This window comes from Aquila chrysaetos, chromosome 9 (assembly GCF_900496995.4).
Source record: "Aquila chrysaetos chrysaetos chromosome 9, bAquChr1.4, whole genome shotgun sequence".
Lineage (NCBI taxonomy): Eukaryota > Metazoa > Chordata > Aves > Accipitriformes > Accipitridae > Aquila > Aquila chrysaetos.
The window spans coordinates 2515415-2538192 of NC_044012.1; the positions used below are offsets into that span (position 1 = coordinate 2515415).

At 35.5% G+C, this 22778-nt stretch overlaps 1 protein-coding gene across 5 annotated transcripts in view; it reads right to left on the reverse strand.

The window, feature by feature from the left end:
* The window catches only part of LOC115345353 (BTG3 associated nuclear protein), a 154808-nt gene that overhangs the window by 97853 nt on the left and 34177 nt on the right, over positions 1-22778 (reverse strand). For all 5 annotated transcript variants that reach the window (XR_005933108.1, XM_030023920.1, XM_041125653.1 and 2 more), the window contains exons 5-7: positions 20573-20695; positions 19638-19813; positions 5933-6172 (exon numbers count right to left, since the gene is read on the reverse strand). Coding sequence is in view for 4 of the 5 variants with exons in the window: in XM_030023920.1 (XP_029879780.1) it covers positions 5933-6172; positions 19638-19813; positions 20573-20695 (539 nt within the window). In the remaining variant the exon portion in view is untranslated. The remainder of the gene's footprint in view (positions 1-5932; positions 6173-19637; positions 19814-20572; positions 20696-22778) is intronic.

Consider the following 22778-nt stretch of genomic DNA (forward strand, 5'->3'; position numbering starts at 1 on the left):
CTATCTTCCCAAGTTCTGTCCCTGACAACAGTCACCACTCTCATGGACTTCAGAATGAACCACAACGCAGCTCTTCTGAACTTGTCAGATGGAGGTGGTCCACTTGGTAAGATTCAGAGTAAAGGTTTTGAACAGCACACAGCTGAGGAGAACTTGCTTCAACTCCCCCATCTGCCACAGGCATGATGCTGCAGAATTGGATGAATTCTTGTCTGCTTATACTCAACCCTTCAAACTGTAAAATGAAGTTTGTCCCACCTCTAAGCCATGATCTGGCAGTTGAGGAGAAATGCACTACAGCATCTGATAACACTGCAGTCCTCAAAGGAACAGGCTGAAGTAAATTTTTATTTCCAAAGAGCTACAGTCCATGGTATTTATTACTAGGAGAAGAAAATGTTGGCAAAAAGTACTTCCAGGGACCACAAGATTAGCTCATCCATGCAGATACAAACCACACAACTTCTTTTCAGACTACTATAGCTTGGAAGATTAGTTAATGTCCTATATAATGAAGAAACAGAAGCATGGGTTAAACAGAAAACATCAGGGATCCTGCCACTAACCCATTCCTCTTCCCCCCAAACTTTCAGAGTATCCAGAGCATGACTGATTCTTGAGTTAGCTGGTCTGTCAAGGGGGACAGATTGAAATGACAATTAGCAATGTAATCACAACAATCCAAGTTACAGAAATCCATCAATTTCTCATGCTGATGAAATACTAAAGAGATCGGACAAAATGCCAATTTGAAAAATTTTCAAGTTCTCCAACAGTCTCCTGATGGAATCCAAGGTCTAAATGCATGTGTACAATTGCTGATAACCAAGACTTGGAGCCATCCATCTCTGTTGCATCTAGGTGTAACACTGTTTTAAACCATTGTATATACACTATACACTCTGACAATCAGTGACTAGTACGATATTCAGAAATGAGATACATGAAGCCCAGAATTATAAACAGGAAATGAACGTAAGACAGAGAGAGAGTGCAGAAAAAGTACACAAAAATTAGGAAGGAAAAAAGGATATAAAAGGAAAAATGGGTATAGTTTATAAAAATACAGCAATAAAAAAGGCTTTTTTAAAGTGGAAAAATGAAAAAACAGCAAATACTAAATACATTCTGTATTTATAGTGCACGTCTTCAGTAACTGTAATGTTTATTTATATAAAACATTCTATATAAATAAACAACAGTCTGCAGTTTCTCATAAAACAGATCCACTCATGAGAAACATGAGAGCTAACAGTTTGTCTATGAGAAGCAACTTACTACCCTTCCTCCAGTATTTAAAAGCATGGTAATGCTCAAGAAAGATGGAACAGAAGTGTGGTATTTTTGTTGTTTATCCTGCATTGCTATTAAGATCAAAACCTTCATTAAAAGCAAATGAGAAGCTGAAACAGTAGTAACTTACTGTGATGCGCAGATTTTGCATGACACAAGTCGCAAGTTGCTTAAACTGGCCCAACCTGCATTATGTTTGGGTTATGTGCACGAATATATATACTCATATATACATACACTGATCTTACTGACATACATTACACAATCAAGCAGGAGTCAAATGTGTTTCCTATTAAACAAACATGGGTGGTCTGCTTCTCAAGCAGTATCGTGTCAATGAAATTTGTAGAGCAGTATAGTGCTCAATTCTATCTGAACAGCCCTCTGAAGAGGACATAGCTATGTTTCATTCTTCTATCAAAGTGTATTAACATCTCTTTCAACTAGTACAGTAGAAAAGTGGTCCCATCTTTACTGGAAGCAATATTATGACACAATAGAAATACCAAGGTTTGATTACCAATTTCTTTCTATTCCACATTTTTAATTACATCTTAAAAAGTTATGTGCCATTTGAAACAGAATATACATCATTTACCATATAGTTACAAATCAGACTTTATCATAAGATATTTTCAGATAACACTTTTTTCCTATGTTATTTAAATGACAGGGATGTATTCTGGTTGAAATAAATGTTAACTCATGACAGGAAATCAGCAAAAATTCACTCTACCAAGTAGTCTTGGAAGCAGATGGGAAAATTCAACAGAATAGTACTAAGCTGGCTATAACAGTACTCATACATCTTTCACCACAGTACCCTCCCTTCTGTGGGTACTGGGGTTTTTTGGTGGGGTTTTTTTTTGTTCTTATTTGTTTGTTTTGTTTTTTTAACCAACAATCATGTCCCTAATGTGACAGTTATTTCAATATGCATAAATAGTTCCCTGAGCAACAGACGACTGTATGGAGCCAAGAAAGGATTTCTGATGTCCAATAATACAACTGAACTAAGGGCACAGGTTCTCCTTAATGCAATTAGTGAATTTGTATCTCCCTCCCCCACCCAACCACTCATTCTGCATTTAATTTGTAGGCACTGATCTTCTATCCTCTTGTCATAATTAGCTAAAACTGACAAATATGTTAAAAAATGATGGGTGAGAGTCTGCAAAAACACATGTGCAGATGCAAGAGCCTTTCACAGAAATGACACACTAACAAAGTTACACAGTTAGCAGGAAATAACTAATGTTATTTTGTTTTCATTTAATTACTTAGATTATTTTAAAGAATAAAAACTGTTGATGGATTTTCTTTTATGAACTTCAGAAATCCCCTCTCAATTTTTTCCAAGACAAATGTAAAATCATCCTTTGTGTTATAAAGTTTCTTGTAAGTGCAAAATTCTGAATTTGGAAATCTGTTTTTTCAAACTCATTTGTGGAGATTGCTATAAAATCTCAAAAGACCTAAACCTGTATTTTCTGTTACACAAAAAAAATTACAACTACGGATGTTCTTATATCGTATTTCACCAGAAAATATCTACATTTTTAGTAGGGATGAAGTAATGAGCTACTTAATGACATATAGTATGTTTAAGTCATTTTGGTTTCTTGCCCCAAAGCTTTCTTCAATACCACTGCCACCCCACAAGCAAATTTATGCCACAAGTGATAATTTATACTTCCAAAGATAAACTTTCATCTCTCTTGCAGTGAACCTTATGCAGTCCATCAAGAACTTTTAATAAACATACATCTCTTCATTTTCTATAGTTTCTGCATATTATACAAAATATTCTATTAAATACAGATTGGGTTAGTGTTTTCTTTTTCTTCTAGAAAAAGAAAGGAAGGAATCTCTTTCCACTGACAAACTTCAAGAAACTTGAAACAGAAGGAAAAATAAAATCCTTTATATTAGCTTGAGCTTTTCTAGCTATGATTGGCAAATGCGAGGCTGATGACATTAGATTTTTCATTTAAGTTTAAAATAATGAATCAAAGTATTACTGCTCAGAGCAGAAGCAAACCACATTGTTAGGACAACAACCTAATTTAGTTCCCATGCTAGCGCTGCACTCAGTTTTTGGTAGATTTTATGGAACAACACTTCACCAATAAAAAACAGATGGTCTGTGGACTGGTAAAGCAAAGTGGATATGGCATGGCAGGACTCCTCCCAATACCTCTCTGACAAATATTAAGGATGAAATCGTGGCACAGCTGAACTCAACAAGAGTTCTGCCACTGAACTGAACATGGCCAGAATCTCAACCTTGAAAGTTATGAGTCATCCATATGCTCACTCACATCACAGCAAATTCATAAACAGGGTACTGAAAACAAATTTCATTTCAACTTAATTATTTGCAGTGATAACTTATTATATGAAATCATCATTTCTGGACCAATGTTGTTGCTATTAAATTTGCTGCTTCATCAAGTTTACATGCATTTTCTTCATTTGTTGCCACAGGATTCTTTGCCATAGCCAACAGCAAATCTCAGTAACCATTAACATTTATGTACCCAAAAAAGTAAACTCTGGTCAGATTCAAACAGGCTGTTATTTTTTCCAGAAGTCATACACAATCCCTAGTTTGCTATGGACTGGTTCCCAAAAGAAAGCAACACACTAGTCAACATGAAGAAGAAATAAAGATATGTTTCAGATACCTAGATCCCAAACCTTCCGAACTGTGCTTATGACATCAAAGACACAGACAGTGGTTTCTGTGCTCATCATTCAGAATGCTGCTGCTTATGATCCACTGCTGTTACGTTTCTGCATTGCAGACCTTTTCCAACTGCACGGATCACTTCTATAATCCAATTTCTTCATGGTCAGAATGCCTTATATAAATGACATAATCCCTAGCTTGAGGATTCAGTCACATGAGCACATTCCTTCCCTATGCTCACATTTTCAAAACCCTGTTCTTTCTACACAAGTAGTTATAAACTCACTCGTTTGATTTGTGCTCACAGATTTAAGTGATGAGGAAAAGGGCTGCTAGTGACTTGCTTTAACATTGGAGCAAGATTCATTTCTTTATGTTTCTAAAAACTATTGTCAACAAAATTCTAAGTTTTAAAAACACAATGGAACAAGGTCATTTACATTGTTGAGATCAATAGTTAAAATGTTGAGGAGATCAAAATTACTTTGAATCATATTCTCCCTTAAAAATACATATTTAATATATTTGCCATAGAAGCCTGAAGTCTTCTGCTTCAGGTATGTAAGGAGACAAAAATTGGCCTAATGCAGCAAACTGAATGGGTTAGTTTTGCCTATCAATTTCCCCATGATAGCCAGCAAATTACTAGAAACAAAAGCAGGTCAATAGGACTGTATTTCCTCCGCTCAGTACTGTGTAAAGAAAGCACAGCAGTCTCATGATCGAATATTCTTCACATTTTCTTCCATGTAACTATCAAACACATTGCCCTAACAGAAGCACAAAAATAAAACACCAAATTCTTCAAACACCATACAAAATAAGCTCTCTCTGGCTATGTTCTTAAGCCTTAATTGGCATTTCAAATTGGCAATTGCATACAAAACACTCTAGTACGACAAATTATTCCCACTCTACTAATCCATCGGTGACCTACATAAGATGTGACTATAAAGAATCTTTTAACAATGAGATCTACTGGTATATTAAAATCTAGTTCAATTAGTAAAGTTGGTCATTTTTAGACTCTCTCTTAACTCCACACTAACATTTAAATTGGTCTCCTCTTTGCATGCATAGCAAAGGTATCACACAAGGTGTACACTTGCGTCAGATGCTTGGCTGTTTGAAAGGCCTTTGCCTACCTCCTTTGCTGGAAAATATTTACACCATAGCATGTGGAACAAACTTGGCTGTCCTCAGCGTACTCACTGAGTAATTCCCTACTAGAAGTCACTGTATCAGAGCAAGATGCGTTTGTCCAGATTCATCTTTTCACTTAAAACCAGTGGCTAGGCCTACTATATTCCATATGCAAACCACATTTGATACCTTTTAAATTGCCAAAAATTGCTTCTTCAATGTAAGTAATATCTGTTCATTATACTGCATAATAGCTTTAATAACCAAAAGACTCATGCACACTGGAGCAGACAGAAGTACATTAGCATCATGTGCATTCCTGTTATGCATCCACAGACTTCGATACTCAATCTCTCCTGAGATTGCAAATTTCCTCCATCTCAGTGTCAGCAAGTCTTTTGAAATAATAGACATAAATGGGAAGTAAAAAACTAGGATTCAAGACCATACTGTTTTGAACACGTGAACAATATTTAAATATGTGTAATTTGTTTTATTATTTGTTCCATTATCTGAGAAAGTAATACTCCTCTGATATTTACTACACATGGTGTGCTCACAGCTGGTGGTTGCAAAGAAATCTGAATTCAGATTTCAAGATTGAGGAATTTTTGGTGATCACCCACAACAAGCTAAATTAAACCAGCCCATTAGAATTCCTTCATAAAGAAAAGCTAACAAAACATCTGTCTGGCAACAACAATACCTACCTCATTCTTACAAAACATAGTTTAACTGCAAATAGCAGACAGTTTCTGCCTTATCTGCACAGTATAAATTCAAAAGTTTCAGTATGATACTCACAGCGAATTCCATAAATCATGAGAGGATCAAGTTGCTTCTTCCCATGCTTCCCCTGGCCTGAAAGGTTGGAGATGGCCTGAATTTCCCGATGGAAGAGATAATCAAGCAACGTCAGTGCCATCTTCTCAGCTGTGCGGCAGTTCGTGCTGATGTGCAGCATGTCAGCAGGGGTGATGGGGCAACGGACCCGCATCTCAGGATTATTTTCGTCTCCAAGCCATGTCCCATTGGGGTAATCCTCTAAAAACAGAGATTGTAGAAATTTTAACTGTGGCACAGAATGAAACAGTCAGGTTCAAGTTACAGTCAACATTTCTTAAGTTATCATGAGCTCTTTCAGTTTTCTTCATAGTCTCCATAAACTACTTTAAAATTTAGCATGACAAATAGGCTCACAAGATTTGCTAGACATAAAAGGTTATTCTCAACTCCACATCAATGGTGACCAAAAGTTATTGCCATTAATGTTCTGGCCTACGCGAGGAACTGGTGCAATTAGTCTAACTCGCTCTCAGATATCTTTTTTTAAGTGACTCATACTAGAGGCCACAGCTGAAAGAGCACACTATATTCACAGTGTTCTCATTCATCAAGTTAGTCATCCCCTAAAAATGAAGATTACTGCAACCCCATAATATTCTTAAACTACAGCTAATTTCAAGAAGCTAACAACTTTGAACATTTTTCCCCAAAAACAACATATTTAAATGAGTCTAAGCAAGATAAATTTAAGAAATTATAATCAATAGTGAGTTGTAACTTATTTAATCACTTAAAAAGAATATTTCAAGCAGTGAAAATCATTCAAAATGTAGCCAGAGATCCCAATCAAAATTTCGGTCTTCCTTCAACTTTACTAGCCAGTAGTCTACATTATTTCCTAAACATACAGTTTACCAAGGAACAGGCCCAGCATAAAGATAATGAATTAATTGCTAATCATCTGCCAAGTACATCTTCCTTTCTATTCAAGTATACATATTTTATAAAGAAGTGGTTTGGGTTGGGTTTTTTTTTTTGTCCCAGCCTCTCAGTTTGGTGGGGGGAAAAAAAAGGTATTCATTTTAGGAAGAATACTAAGCCCTCACTGGAAATTAATCTTTCAGACAATGCCAAAAGTTAGCGGATTCAAGTCTAACCAGAAACTAGAACAGAGCTCATAAGGATGACCAATCCCTACTCAAGTGGTGGATGCAACACAGGACCTAGGATGAGACTCTCATTCCAGATAAAAACAAAATTTCCAGTACGAATCTTGACAATACTAATAGGAACTGGATGGAACAACATTCCAGTACTATTTCAGAGTTCACTGACACAGACCATTTGGATTTGATTTCTGTTTGCTCAACTTTGTGGAGTAAAACAAAGCTTCCCAACTTAGGAGTCACTCAGCCCTTCCATACTAGAGCTTTACAGTATTTCATTGTTGTTTCACATCCTTCAGAATGGTAAAAATGCAAACAAGTCATTCAATTACATGATTTATCTTTCATTAAATGCCTTTAAAGTAGAGTTTCATGGTACATACAAAGTCACAAACTCCTGGTTTCCATAACCCTTCTAGTCACAAAATAGGGTGACAGAGTTCAGACAGATGAGCATATCCTTTTCACATTGAACAGGACCCCTGAGCAAGCAGGATCTTTATTTCCAAGTACTGGCACAGGTTAAGCAGCCTGCATTTTACTACAGTACAAGCCAAAAGTATGCAATAAAATATAACATAAAAGTAACTCGAACACTAAAAAACACTTTTCCAACATGACCTTTGGATTAAGTCATACCACATGTCAGATACAAGTTTATTGCAATGAATAATGACAGTATGAAGTAAACATTAGATTACGCAATACTGATATAGCATTATAAACATCAGTTTATCAACTGTAATAATTTGTAAGGAAAAATATTTATTGCTGATGTATTAGCAGCTAGTCCCTCAAACTTTTTTCTGTTGAAATCAGAACTTAATGCTCTGTTCTGAATATATTTTTATACACTAACAATTTTTTTTTTTTTAATTTGAACCTTACTTTTTATCCTGAACTATGTAATAGGGCACACTAGCTGTTTTCTGCTCAAAGTACCAGGTGTCATCTGAAAAATAAGGTGGTTCAGATTAATTATGACTTGTTTTGAATGCCACTGTGTCTGGCCTTACCACAAGTCTGGTTAACATTATCAGGGAAAACAACAGTCTGTTCCTAAAGATAAATTGACTGTTTCGTAAAAATTTGGGCAGAGCTGGCAAAGCAAAAACATCTCTGGATAAATGTGATAAATGTGTAAGTTTTTCAAAGAAATCCTAGGAAGCCTGAGTAAATGATTCTACATCCTATCAAAATCTTACTTCCTTACCAGTTCACAGAATTACTATTGGATATAAGAGTTATTACTACTTACAGAACACCTTTCACCTGCAGTCTTGTTTAACAAATGCTATCAACCTACGTGAACCAAAGATGTTTTCGGTTTGCAAAATAATCTTTTTTTTCTTTTTTTTTTTTTTTACTGGCACAGAGTCCAGAACATACTGTTTTTACCACATGCAACTGTTCTTTTATTGCTAGCAGCCTAGAAAAAAGACACTATCTTGTTATTCTGACCTATGAACACAAGCCCCACATTAAATTATCTCTTGCATTTTCCTCCTGCTTTAAAAGCTTCAACAGAAAGGGGATTTGCTTTATAATCATTTTGCATTAAGTGGAACTTGCATGACTAAAGTTAACCAAGACTCTACTGTCTCACTGCAGCTACTTGAGGGCACAAAAGCTAAACTATTCCTTATCATATATAAAAATAATTCCTACTGGCCTGCCAACACATCTGGCACTTTGCATAGAGCAAACACGATGAGATTGGCACACACAAAAAAAAAATGGTGAAAAGAGAAGTACAGTGCCAGTTATGAGGAAGGCAGAACTGCTCTGAACAAGTGGTGTGGTATGGGAGAAGACAGGCTGAATAAGGAAAGAGGAAAAAAAGACTGGGAGTTTGATGGAAGTTGTCTCTGAACCATTAAGTACATAAATACTATTGATTAAAGCTGCATCATTTGAAGTTCCTAGCACTCAAACATCCTTTTATGCTTACTGAAATGGTTCTTCACATGTATTATCAGGCATTATACGTAATATCTAGATAGAATCTAGATGAGTCAGGTGATTTAGTACATACATTGCGATAGCCAGACACTGAGTCAGGACTCCACTAGGCACTGTACAACCATACATAGCTTCCTCTATTCCTTAAAGGCTACCAAAACACAAATAACATGTGAAGGGCTGGGGAGGAAGAATACAGTCGAAGAACAGACTTCTCTTAAAACTAATGAAGCATAAGTGCACACACTCATCTGTAACTGTAATCACGCACCCTTCTCATTTTGCCCTGAAGTATTTTTCTTTTGTTAATTTTTCTAATGGCCTTGCTGCATTTTGAATGCATTTTGAGTGCTATGTGGAAAGATACTTCCTTGCATTTCTTTACGCCAAATATTGTATCATCAGAGAAGTGGTTCTTGATCATTTCTGCTTCCAGTGTTAAAAGTCCTGACATTTTTATCTGATTTCCTCTCTGTACTCAGAAGCTCATTTCAATGACAGACAGCCTAATTTCTAGCTCCTCTTCAATGTTTTTTTAAGATCAGAAAATTTGCCTTTATCTCCATTCTACTGAATCCACAACTAGTTCGCTTTTCAATGCTGTTTTCAAATCTTTTTTACTGTATTAAGTCCATTTCTTTTATCTCACAACACAGCTGACCATTCCTCTGTTTCAGCAGGGACGTGCAAGAAGACGAGAGGCGGCTGGGGCTGCTACGCAAACAAGCATTTCTATGGAAACAGGGGCGAGCGAGCTTTAAGGTTAGTATCGAGAAAACCTATGTCAAGAGAACAAAAACCAGGCAAGAGTTGCTGTGGCTTTCAGACTCGCTCTCCGTATGTTTATGTGTTTTCCCGCCCGGGGAGATGACAGACACTTAACTGTTACTCACATCTTTCCATTGGGATATACTCCCCTAGTCTGATATGCGAGCGTTAGCAGTAAGCCTAGAAGGAAAGCTAGGCTCTGCTCTCTTGCTAGGTGCTGTCAGTCTCTCCTTTAAAACAAGGAAAAACAAAAGGAAACACCTGCCCACATAAACACTTGAATTAACATGTTCCATTATTCGGAGTAGTTGTGTTTATTTTACTAACAAGGCTGGGCGTAAATCTGGCATTTGCAGCAGAGAAAAACGACTGGTAGCTGCAGTACAAAAGCAGAAAGATGAATTAACCTTAACAAAAAAAGATCCTAACCTACAAAAATAAACACCCATTTCTAGCGAAATTAAATAATATTTTGGCTGATGCGTAGAAGATTCAACATCATCTTTTTAAATAAACTTCTGTCAACTAGCCCAAGTCATTTGCCCCTACAAGAATTCACAGGGGTGGTGATTAACTGATGGAGACTGCAGAGCACTGGCTTTATTAACTAACAATCATTAAATACAAGGAACAGAGTCACAATCAGGCTATCTGTTAACCTGCAAATCTAGCAATGTGATTTAAAGCTTGTGCTAAAAGAAAGGTTAAAGAACTAGCTTTAAAGCTGTGTTCACCGAAACCTCCTCCCACCACAAAAAGCAGTTAAGACACTGGGAGTTCTGGCAAAAGGAAGCGAACACGCACACATCCACGAACATCAGAAACCCTAGACACAGAACTGGAGTTTTTTGCCTGAGTATTCTCATGGGGGAAAAAAGGTTTAATTTCCATGTAAATATAAAAGAAAGATAGCCAGAAGAATCTCACGCTCCAGGTATAATCTTCCATACGGCCCAAAGGATTTGGCTAACAGACACACAGTTCCAGTTAACTTCTAAGCCCCTATGGTTAGGGGACCGGTACACCATATGAGATACTCTGAAAATATATTCTGCACTCTCCTCTGCTCGTAGTTTCTTCAATTGTCTGACAGACAACACACAGAACAAAAGAATATATATGGGTATGCAGTACCAGAGCATACTTGTCTCAGCAAATACTATGGTGTGCATAGAAGTTTCTGCATAACATCAGCAAGATTACTTGTTTGTTAAAAATAAGGCCTCAGTTTTAGTATACGGTTAAATCCATGAGAGAAAGAGGAGATTCACTTACTTTATGACTCATGGAAGGTCAGGGAATTTATTCAACAGAAGTAGAAAATGAGGACTATGCGATCATCTGTAATTTAAAACAGCTAAAAAAAAAACCCAGATAAAATTGAGAAAGTTAAAATCCATGGACTTACAGGGCTTTTAAAACCCCTAGAACACGTTTCATGTCAGTAAATCAGATTTCTAATTTAGATTTTGACCACTTTCTTGTTTATTGCCTCTTTGTTATATTTAACTTTGCACAGTGGACCAGACTGTTAATTCCAAACATCACTGTGACAGATACCTGGAAGAAACCATCATTCATTTGTTTGCTCCCAATAATAAAAATAAACCAATTAAAGCAATTAAATTCCTATAGTTTCCTCTGGCTTCAACAAGTCCCCAAAGCTCTTGTCTCATCAGTGTCTTCACATTGGCTACATATATTGTTTTAAAGTTGCTATTTAAATTTGCTATTTAAAAGTTCATTCTTGCTGTCTGTATCTGGTCATAAGGAGCTTGGCAGGAAAAGCAAAGTGCTGCAAATGATCATATAACATGTGATATTTGATCTTACAGTGAACTGGAAAATCCTGTGGACAGATAAGTGTTGGCCATGTACAAATAGCTGCTTGGATTCACATTTGGAAAGCAAATTCTGAGCACTATTTAATACTGCTCTTGTAAAATGACTGTTTCAGATGCAAAGTTAGAGAGACAATATGTGACTAAATTTTCTTTGGAAAAGTATTATTCATCCTTTAATTAACACAGGTTGTAGACCAGTTTGCCCTTATATTCTCAAAAAAAAAAACCCCAAAAAACCAACCTACGTTTACATTTCTAATTCTGTGGGTTTGATAGTCTTAAATGCAGTAAAAGGAATACAGAGAAAGCAGATATGATACAAAACTATCATATATGGTGCCAAACATCATGTGCCAGTGTATCAAGTGTAAAGTGACTAAACCAAATTCTAAATCAATTGATCTTGCCACTTTATTTATATCACTTAAAAACAGCTTTCATGGAGCTCTGTTCAAGAGCATTTCACATACTTGGGAGATACTAAGGACAGTGTGTTTCTTTCTTAGTAATTTCAAAGTCTTGGCTTTAGCATAGACATTTTTAAAAATATCTGCTTTTAAAGCAGCATAGTAATGCTGAATGGGATATTCTTATACCACAAAGATGAGAGGTCCTGCTTTTTTTTTTTTCCCCTTCCATATTAAAGACAGGACACTAACTCTATTGTGAAAGATTTTAAAGGGTAACAATGTGCATTAATGTTTTAGGAACAGATGCTCCTCTTGTTTTTACAGTAAGTCACAGATTAAATATTTTAAATGTTACCATATACTGAATATGTGTAAGAACAGTATTTTTATAATATTCCCTACATCTTGAAGCCCCTTGTATCCTGAAAGCAATCTAATATCAGGCAAAATAATGCTTTCATCATATCTCCTAGAGGAGTGCAAGTATAATCACAGTGCCTTTATATAGCTTATTCTTTAGTTGAACAGTAACTATTCAACATTTGAGCTTTGCTGAGCTAAACTGAAGGAGCTGCTTAAGTTAGTATTTTTTCTGTACATAAGCTGCATTTAAAAAAAGCAAATTCTGTTTTTACCAATATTCTAATGTGAAATTTTGAAAAGCAAGTTCTTGTAAAGTTTTTCAAAATAAAATTCAACACCTTCAGAGGAAACACAAAACTGCCTGATCACACTAAGACTAATTTATCCAAAAAATTAGTGAATATATTTGTGTATTATCTATTCTTTGCCTTCTGCTGTTTGCATGTTTCTTGGTAAATAATACTTAATGTAAAATTCTGAAACTGCTATTTAGTGCAAACTCAAGACTTACCAGAAAGAGTTCCTTATGAACTTAGTGTGATCTTTTATACATGAATTCCAAGCAGTTTACCCAATAAATGAGAAATCACAAGTAAGCAACAGCCACGCTTTTTGACTGTTTCCTTTAAATCCAAGAGTGTAACACTCTTAAATCAGAATCAAGTGTTGCAGAACGTACTATGTAAGTAAAAAACAAATACAACATCCATACCCAGCAATTTTACAATCCAAGAATAAGGCAGGAGACAATAGGTAGATTACAGAGAGACAGGCAGGTGACAACACACACTGAGATGGTGGGCATCACCAAAAGAAGGAATATCTTAAAAAAGGTATCTTAAAAGAAAGGTATCTTAACTATGGCTAAGTTTTATGTAAACACCCTGAGAAAAGACAATTTTATGAGTATTATGGACAGTGATGTATATATAGTTATGAGGATCTCCTCCCAGAAGTAGAAAAAAGCATAAAAGTCTCTGTGAGAACATTACAAGCAAGGAAACCTGTCATCTATGGCTGAGGAAGTCAGAGAAATTCTAAACAGTGACTGGGAGGTGTCAAAGAACAAGGTCTTCCTTCATAACAAGGGTGCCATGGGGTAGGGAAAGGGATGCAAGGAGAAGACGATGGGGTTAAAATGATGAGTTTGGAAAATCATATTTGTAACAGCTTTCTGAATATAAGGCCAGAGAGGAGTCCTTTCAGTAAATAAGATGGGAAGTAACTGGAACCTACACAAGAGAGTGTTACTTGCATCTCAGATGTTATCTATTAAGAACATAAAAGGTTCCTTTTAAGTGTTGATCATTTGAAAATCTACTCACCATTCTTACCAAAACTTATTTGTTCATAGTTACTCTAACTTGCTTTTCTTTGTCTAATGCTAAATCTCTTCAGTTAAAAAGTTTAGACAAATATATCTGAGAATGTCAGAATATTTTTTTAACAGATTCGCGGTGAGCGTGAAAGTGCATACGGTTGCCAGGTTATAGCTTAGTCAATTGAAAACCAACCCTTGACAGGATTACAGCCACATACCAGTACTAGAGATTTCATTAAAGCCAGAAAACAATATAGGCATTTAATATCATAGGTTTAAAACTTCTGTAATTTAAAACTAGTGTGGATCTAATGTTCTTCACAGCATAACTTTTTGCAGTGGAAGGCAAAATCCAAAAGAACGCAACAATGTTTTTGTGAACAGAGACTACACATGAGGCCTTACTTACCACATAATCAACTAGTACCAGTATCTTCAGAGATACAAAAACCTAAAGAACCAATTCATAAAGTAAGTTCTGTGCAAGAAGGACACTAAATATCAGCTGTAGCATTTTAGGTTGGTGAAATCCAATTTAGAGTCTACAGACCTTTATAAATGTACAAGAATTCTGGAAAACACAGAAAAATAGACTGCTCAAAATAACTGTCTAAACTTTTCCTCTATTACCAACCTGAAAGCTTAAATAGTACAATATCTGAAAACTGAAGAGGAAAATAGAATAGTGCCATCACAGCACACAAACTCCCATGTAACTATAAAAAAAAAATCAGCATGTTTAGTATATAAAACTTAATGGCTCTCCCACTCCAAAACCGTATCAGTGAAAGTAATGAAATCTCTTCCCGTGCTATCTTTGCTTTGCATCATAGAGTGAACTGTACAAAGTTGGAGGGTGCCCATGACATTTAAGTCATGCAATTCTGCACAGCTTCAATGTACCTGAGAGAAATATCAACTCCATTCCAATCACAGCTGAACAGATGGATAAAAGTCACTGCATTATAAACCATTTAACACACATAGCAATTAAATCCTCACAAACACAAATGGACAAACAAGGTCTTTTGTAACAGTTCCTGAAGATCTACGACAGTTCATTACAAAAATAACATGTACATAGACACCAGACCCAAATGATGATGTTTTTAAAATGTTCTTCATTAATCAATTGCTCATCGTTTTTAAGCCTAATTAGAAAGTTCAAGATTAAAAAAAGCACAACTTTGTTTAAACTGAGAACATGCTGTACTCCAAAACTTACAGTAAGAACACATTCATGTCAAAATTAACTGGACTTTCAAAAGAGAAAAACACATCTATCAATTTTTGACATTTACTTTAAACACTTCTCAGTGATAAGTGTTTGTTTCTTATTCCATTAAACGAGAAATATGTGTAATCTATGCTGGGGAAAAAAAAAAAAAAAAAAAAAAAAAAAAGAGGACAACAAACAAGAAAGTTCCCTATATTTTTAAACACAGGTTTCCTCCAGATTAAAGAAAAAGCATACTGTGTCTCAGGAGAACACAGCAAAAACATTAATTTTCATAATATTTACATTGTTTTCATCTACCAAAACCTTTCAGAAAACCAGCCTCTATCCAAATTCTTAAGATACTGGCACAGTAAAATGGTTTGTTTATAAGTTTGACAGGTCATGCCATAAGTCATGTTCGGTGGTTTCTTTCCTCCAGAAAACATTTCTGCTAAAACAGACATGTTCATGTATTCAGAGAATAACTACTACATAAAAGACTTCTAAAAACATGGGAACAGCTGGTTACTTCAAATTTCTAAAAGCCACACTTCAGAAAGAAAATATATGAAAACACAAAGGTATACCTCCTGATGTAAACTGTTTAGCTGCATTTCTACCACAATACACAAGTTACCTATATAGCTTTGATGTTTCAAAAGACAGAGAAAGAGTAAAGAAAGTTTAACCAGACTTGACATTTATTTAGTTAAGTGCACTGTGGGTAAAGACAGTTTCATAACTGTCAGAGGAGCTCTCCAAAAGCTCTTCTAAATCAGAACTTCTTAGCTAAGACTGTAACTAAGATAATTATACAACAAAAAGATCTCTGGTTTGAAACAATGACTCTCGGTTAAAGGGAGGACCTTTTTCAACACCATTAATGTATTGTGTTAAAAATACAAGGAAGGGTTTTTTTCCTAAATCAGAAAAATAAAGAGAAAAAAAAGAGATGGGCGATGATTAAGTCAATTAGACCTTACAGACAATGCTTACAATTAACATTTAAATTGCTTGAGCAGTTTAAATTGCCAGACTAGAGCAGCTTGGACACAGTTTTATTTGGGACGTTGTATGTTTGCTGTTTTAAGACCTTTCTGCTTTTTCACTTCTACTCAAATGTGAGTTCAGTAGTGGGTCATACCTGGGCTTCTTCATTCAGTACCTTGTTTCAGTACAGGAAAAAAAGTTTGTATTTTTTACTTAGGATTTAAATGGAGGCTGCAATCCAGATCTCCAGAAACCAAAGATTCAAAGTTAATCAGTTTTAAGTTGATGTCCCTTCCCCATTTAAACTCTGAGAGGATCAGTGGCATTCAATTCTTTCAAACAATGTTTCTGGAAGAAGATCATCTTCTTAAAAGAGAAGTTTGGTAAAACAGAGTTTTGAGCTTTGATCTCAGTATTAAATTACCCTCCCATTTGTAGAAAAGTAATTTTACTTCTAAAGCACGTGGTTATAAACTTACACTACTGTTTATATATCTGTACCAACTGCTCTTCTCTAATTTCCCCAGAAGATCCACTTGGGCTGCAACAAAGTTAGAGCATAAAAGACACACTCTAACATATGCATTCAAAACAACAATAGGCTAATCACTTTTGACAGTAATTAATATCTATGGGGTAAAATTACAAGTTAAATGAAAAAACACTATTTCTTAGTTGGCTGAATAAGGATACGCTTGATATTTTCTGTGCCAAAAATATGACATTAATAAAAATAGTACATCAGTCACTAGTAAGCGTTCTAGCCTATTTTAATTTGATTTTACACTGGTAATTCAATACTGAACAATTCTATTCTTCCTGGGTTTTATCTTCAATTGTGCAACGTTACTTCATGAACACCACTTTCAGAACTGCAGTCCAATCAATACATCAGGTGCTGACATTTCTACTGTCATCCCCACGTGAAAAGACATTAATTATTCCAAAGTGAAGTTTGGAAAAAATTCAAAAAAATTCACAAAAATTAGAGATTCAGTATCTCTAGGTGCTTTCAGTTCATAAATACTACATCTTACAATCAACACTTTGCAGACCATTAACTGCATCTGTAAAATGGATGAGCATTTTCAGTTTTCTGAAAAGCAAAAGAAAGAATAAAGTAACTCTTGCTCAAAGAAAATAGAGAAAACATACCTTACTGCACATGCAAAAGAAGAGTAGTATACAACTGAAGATCAAATAAAGTCACAGTGTTCAGTTGGCACAAAAAACCCTTAATCTAGATCATTATTGGAACCGGGAACTGGCCTCCATGCTTCTGTATAATTATTTTTCAGGAACAGAAAAGCAGTAACACCAGTATTTTTTAAACTATCATACATGATTAAACACTCTTTGAAAACAGCCAGCAGAGAGCAAACAATGCCTTTATATAAACCTATTAGCTAATTTCTGAAAATATCCACAGGTCAATGCCATATCCAAAGACAGCTAAAGCCCAACTATAAACATGGTTTAGTTTTGCTTTCTGGACACAAGCACAACAGATAGGAGTCATACTGAAAACCTGTTGTTTAGTCTCAGTCCATAAGGGGTGAAGAACACCATTCTCAGCCCCTCGTATTTTACAATCAACTGAGATTCCTCTGAGCAACTCAAAGTCACTCAGAATTCTTTCACAGAGGATGAAAGCAAGCTGATGAGTGCTGTAACTTTTGCCTTTTACTGCTGAAGAAAACAAGTCTGCACAACAGACCTATTATTCTTCATCACTTCCTTTATTAATAATTTAATTTCTGTGACATCCTGCAGGCTAGTTCACTTAGCATTCCTTCTGTGCAAGCGGTCCTCTCGTCTTTGTGAGGGCAAGAAGAGGTAGGCATGGGGGATTATTAATCTGATTCTCAAAGCATTCATCAATCTCAGAGGGATTTTTAATGGATGACTGTTCTAAAGGTCTGAAGAAAATCAGATCTGAAGACATTAATGGATTAGCTGTTTCTTCAAAATTTACATATACGACAATGGCATAAAAGGCCAACATCACAGTTGTCTGTGCAAATCTGTGCCAACCAACCAAGTCAAAAAGGGCATTATACAACAAATACACTCCTGATATTAGAAACTTTGTTCCTGGCATAGCTGACTCGGAGCTGTATGAAATATTAAGACTCCACAAAGAGTATGTTTTATATGTATTTTCACATCAAAATATCAGCACTATCTGCAGTACAATCATTTTTTTGAAAGGAACTCCTCAGACAGTCTCAGTGTCCTTTAATTCCCCGTTGACCCAAAATTAAATACCCTTTGGAAGCAACTCTGTCTCACAACCTACAAACAGGACAGAACCTAAAAGCTCTTTATAGTATGCATGTGTTGTATGAATATCCATAAGTCGAAGAATCCTAGGTTCAGATGTCTTAGAACAACATTTTCAGAAACAATCTTTAGTGCATGAGACTTTCAGTAGACTGACTTTGAAGTTTTCTAAATATCAAAATTTTAAAGCATCTCATTGAATTGTTAGTCAGTTCTGAAATCTTTGAATGCGCTCTTAAATACTCAGTTTCAGGCTATCTTGAATTAATCCTTACCATTTATTATATCCTAACCTGTTCACACCCATCGTGCTTTTCCCACTGGCTGGATATCATGCAGAAGTAACTGAATCACTCCTAAATCAGAGTCCTTCTGTTTCAATGTTAGAGATCAAAAAGACAACACATTTACCTCTTCAGTACAAAGGTCACCTCCTAAGTGCATTCTGATGCAATAATTTCCTGAAGTAACTTATTCTTCTCTGGTACATGAATGTAAATATGAACTACCACATCCAGAATAACACTTAAGTAAATATTCAATACATAAGTTTTAAAAAGTAATTAGGAAAATTATTAAATTTGGTCTAGGATTCATATTACATCTGTATTAAAAAAAATCACTGATACTTTCAAACTAATCGTAAACCATAATTTATCATCTGTTGTTTTCACCTAAAACTCCGTGTCCCTTATATCATCTTGTTTGTGACTAAAATACTGCAACTAACATTCATTTTAATATATCCAACCACATAAAATAGAGTATCCTTGTAAGGCTAATCTAAAATTCTTAGATTTCTCTACATTTGATTTCTGTGTCCAAGACCAAAGGAATTTTCAGAAAAATCTGATGCTACACACTATTCGGTTAACACTGTTCTTAATATGAATTTCCTTATAAAAATTGTTTACAGTTGCTAAAATAACTATTTTACATTCTTAAGAATTACACAAGTGGACTGTCATAATATAAGTTACAGGAGAAGATGGACTTGTAGATTTTATTTCCCAGAGAAAGCATTTATTTTCTTGAAACAGTATTTCAACCTGGTGATAGGAAATCCTGCAGGTTCCATGTGTTAATTTAAAGGGTTTAAAATATAAAGCTACACTGCTATAGTGGGGCATACTTTTTAAATTTTACAAGTTTTTTTAATTAGCTGTCCTGCCTGCAAAACTAGTAAAAATGAAAAAAAAAAAAAACCACCAACAACAACAAAACAACCAACCAATCAACCAATTCAGAGTCATTCAGTCTTATCTGATGCTTTCTGTACTGCCTAACAATTCAAGGTTGGACCCATGGTATGATCTCTGAACCTTCCAGTTGAGTCTTAGTTCATTCCACCACCACATTTACTTTGCTCAAGTAGCCTTATAGTTAGATCAGCATACCTTCAGAGTTCAGCGTAATAAGCGTGACATTGTTCCCAATACTTTGGCTTCCTAATTGTCCACTGTTGGAAACTGAGTCACTGGCCTCAGAGCCACTCTCTCCATCTTCATTGTGACTGTCATCATGCCCTGGAACTTTCACCACTATGGTGTTCTGCCTACGTCCAGGAACAGCACTATGGAAAAGAAAAGTACATAACTTTGGGAAAACACAATCCTTGATCAGGAATACCATCATTATAAGGGACTTAAAAACACTAATTGACAAAATTAAATATATTATAAAAGCATACTTCTTTAAACAAGCCTACTCCTGTTTATAACTCAGAGCTATCCAGCAAAATAAAATGGAAGGAAAATAGCAGAAGAAATTAAAAAAATTTTAGATGCACACTTTCTAAATTTGCATCAATGGAAAAGTCTAGGCCCAATGTGCAAAACAAAAAAAATATTCAAATAACATATAAAAACATATTATTTAATAACATTTTCTACCCAGAATCTCCAGTTCCATTTGATTTAAAATTTGCTTTAGATAGTACAAATTCTAAGAAGCCTTCCCGGGCTGCTGCATATTCCTCCTTCAGTTGGGTAAAATACAGGATCTTGGCATGCTCCCAAGTGATCGCGCATCCATGTAAAAAAATACATAGCTATGGGCACTCTTTCTTTCAACTGTCAGCTGTCAACTAATCCCAGATCCTCCAAGATGTTCTCTCCCATCAAGAGTGAAGCATTGCTCTGCACCTTTACTGCTGATATGAGGTTTCCCTAGGCAGAACTGTCAGCCTGATAAAATATTCAAGTACTGGTTCAATGTTTTGCCCCCCTAGAACCTAGAACATTCCTCATTTTGCACTCCAAATTGCTGCAGAGACTGATATTGATCTGTAAGGAGGGAATGAAGGAGGAAGATTCCCGTAACTGCTACTAACTTGCTAAGAATATTTTCCAGAGAATCCGCTGCTCTGGTCAATGGCTCTTCCTGCCCAACCATCTTGGCTACAATTGAATTCTGCCGATCGTTGTTCAGTATTACTGTGGTCTGAGGGACAACACTACAAGACAAAAATCAGAGAGGAAAATGGAATGTAAAGGAGCAAACCTTATAAACAATACATTAACACAGTCTTACAGTTTAAATAGTCTACTTAAAAACAGAGACTGCCTCTAAACCTTGCTCTTTCTTCCAGCACCACAGTTATGTATCAAATGCTAAAGCTGGTAGTCCATCAAATTTGACATCTGTACCATTTCAAGTACTCAAATTTTTTCAGAGGAGGGATGGCTTCAATGGAATTATATAAAAGTCCACGATCCCTGGCAAAGCGATAAAGAATTCATCAATTCAAGATACACAGGAGGAAGTCTAAATCACAGGTCCAAGAAGCCACCAAATTCTTCTTTTGAAAAGTCTGAGAGTGAGCATTTTCAGAAATACTACAGTCAACTTACAGGGTAATGCAACATTTTTAGTAGGATAATTCCTAGGGAAAAAAAAAATGTAAAAGTATTTATTGCCAAACTGGATGATGAGCTTAGTTAAAAAGCATGTATTTTCTTCCAGGGCTGGGGGCTTGTCAAGGGCAGGGAGATGAGTGGTACCAGGGACATCAGAGCAGAACAGGGACAGACTGTAACTTTAAATAATGACAAGACTAAACTATTTCTTGTGTGCATTTCACATTAAAAAAAAAAAAAAAAAAAAAAAAAAAAAAACAGAAAAGCATTTAGAGTGTGAGAAACCAGAAAGTCTTCTCTATCACTTATAATGACAATGTAGAAGGAAATCACTAGAGAAGTGTTGCACAGAAAAAAGCACTAACTCTACACTATAATACAAAAGTAAATACGAAGTAAATAATTGTCTCTAGCATGCAGCTCATCATTTAATTTGGTTTCAGAAATTATGAACATTACTCCCACACCATTACTCAATATTCTAAGGCACAGTTTTGATATTTAAGACTGTTTCCACTGTGCTCATGGTAAACTTAAGGACAGTACTTAAAATTTGTGTTTTAGTGACAGAGAAGGCTTTCTTCTTTCTCTTTGCCTCTCACAGTAAATAGTCCGCTATTGTTTTTACTGGTCCAACATCTCAAACATGACTGATGATCATTTATTTCTCTTAACTGTATTCCTTGGCTAATTGTTGAAACACAAATTAAACAAATCTGATGACAGCAACTCTGTTTATTTCAGCTGTAATAGAGCACCTGCTTGCTTGAATATTCATGTGTCTACGTAAGACTAAGCGCCACAATATCCATTGTTAAGACCTAACGAAAAGATAAGAAACTGTCATAAGAGCTAACAATAAATGGATCTCAGCTTTGGCACAGATAAAATGGTTGACCACTGGTTTTTGGACACAAAAAGCCCCACAGTCTAATGCCCTGCCTCTCTCTTACAGTAATTGTATCTGTTGCTAGCAGCAAATGGGATTCCTCACAGACTGCCAATGATCTGTTGGATTGCACACCTTGAGAAGGTCTGGAAGATGTTTGTCTAATCGTAGACAAGTACAGACTCTACTATAGCTTTTCACATGTATGTGAGGTTCAAATTGTATTAAGCAATAAATGGAGGGTTTCTGTTGGGGTTTTTTTAGTTGCTATCTAGGAGTATAGGGATTTATGATGCTTTCATAGTCACCTTTCCAAAATTTTCTCCACTATCAAGGGGAAAAACCCTGCACATTTTTTATTTTAAAAAAAAAAAAAAAGGCAACTTCTGTCTATTTTCTCAATGCCAACACTGAACATTTTAAAAATAACCACACGAAATACTTGAGAAAATACCGATACGTGGCAATGCTGGCAGTCCCCCCAGTCTAGCAGCAATACGTGTTCTCCTTACATTTCCGAAATTGTCCAAATACCTACATTTGAAGTTTTTTACAGGCCAGCTTAAAATATTCAAGAATTTTACACTTCCTTTTCAACACTGTTCTGTATTACCATCTTTCTTGCAATCACTTCTGAATGCTTAAAATGTCACTTACCAAAGCTTATTTTTAATGAACACACTGAATAATTAATTTCAGCTGTAGAGATAAATGCAATAAAATTACATTTATAAAGTGCTTAGGATTTTGCTCATATTAAGTTTATATTTGAAAAAAAATCTTAGCACTAA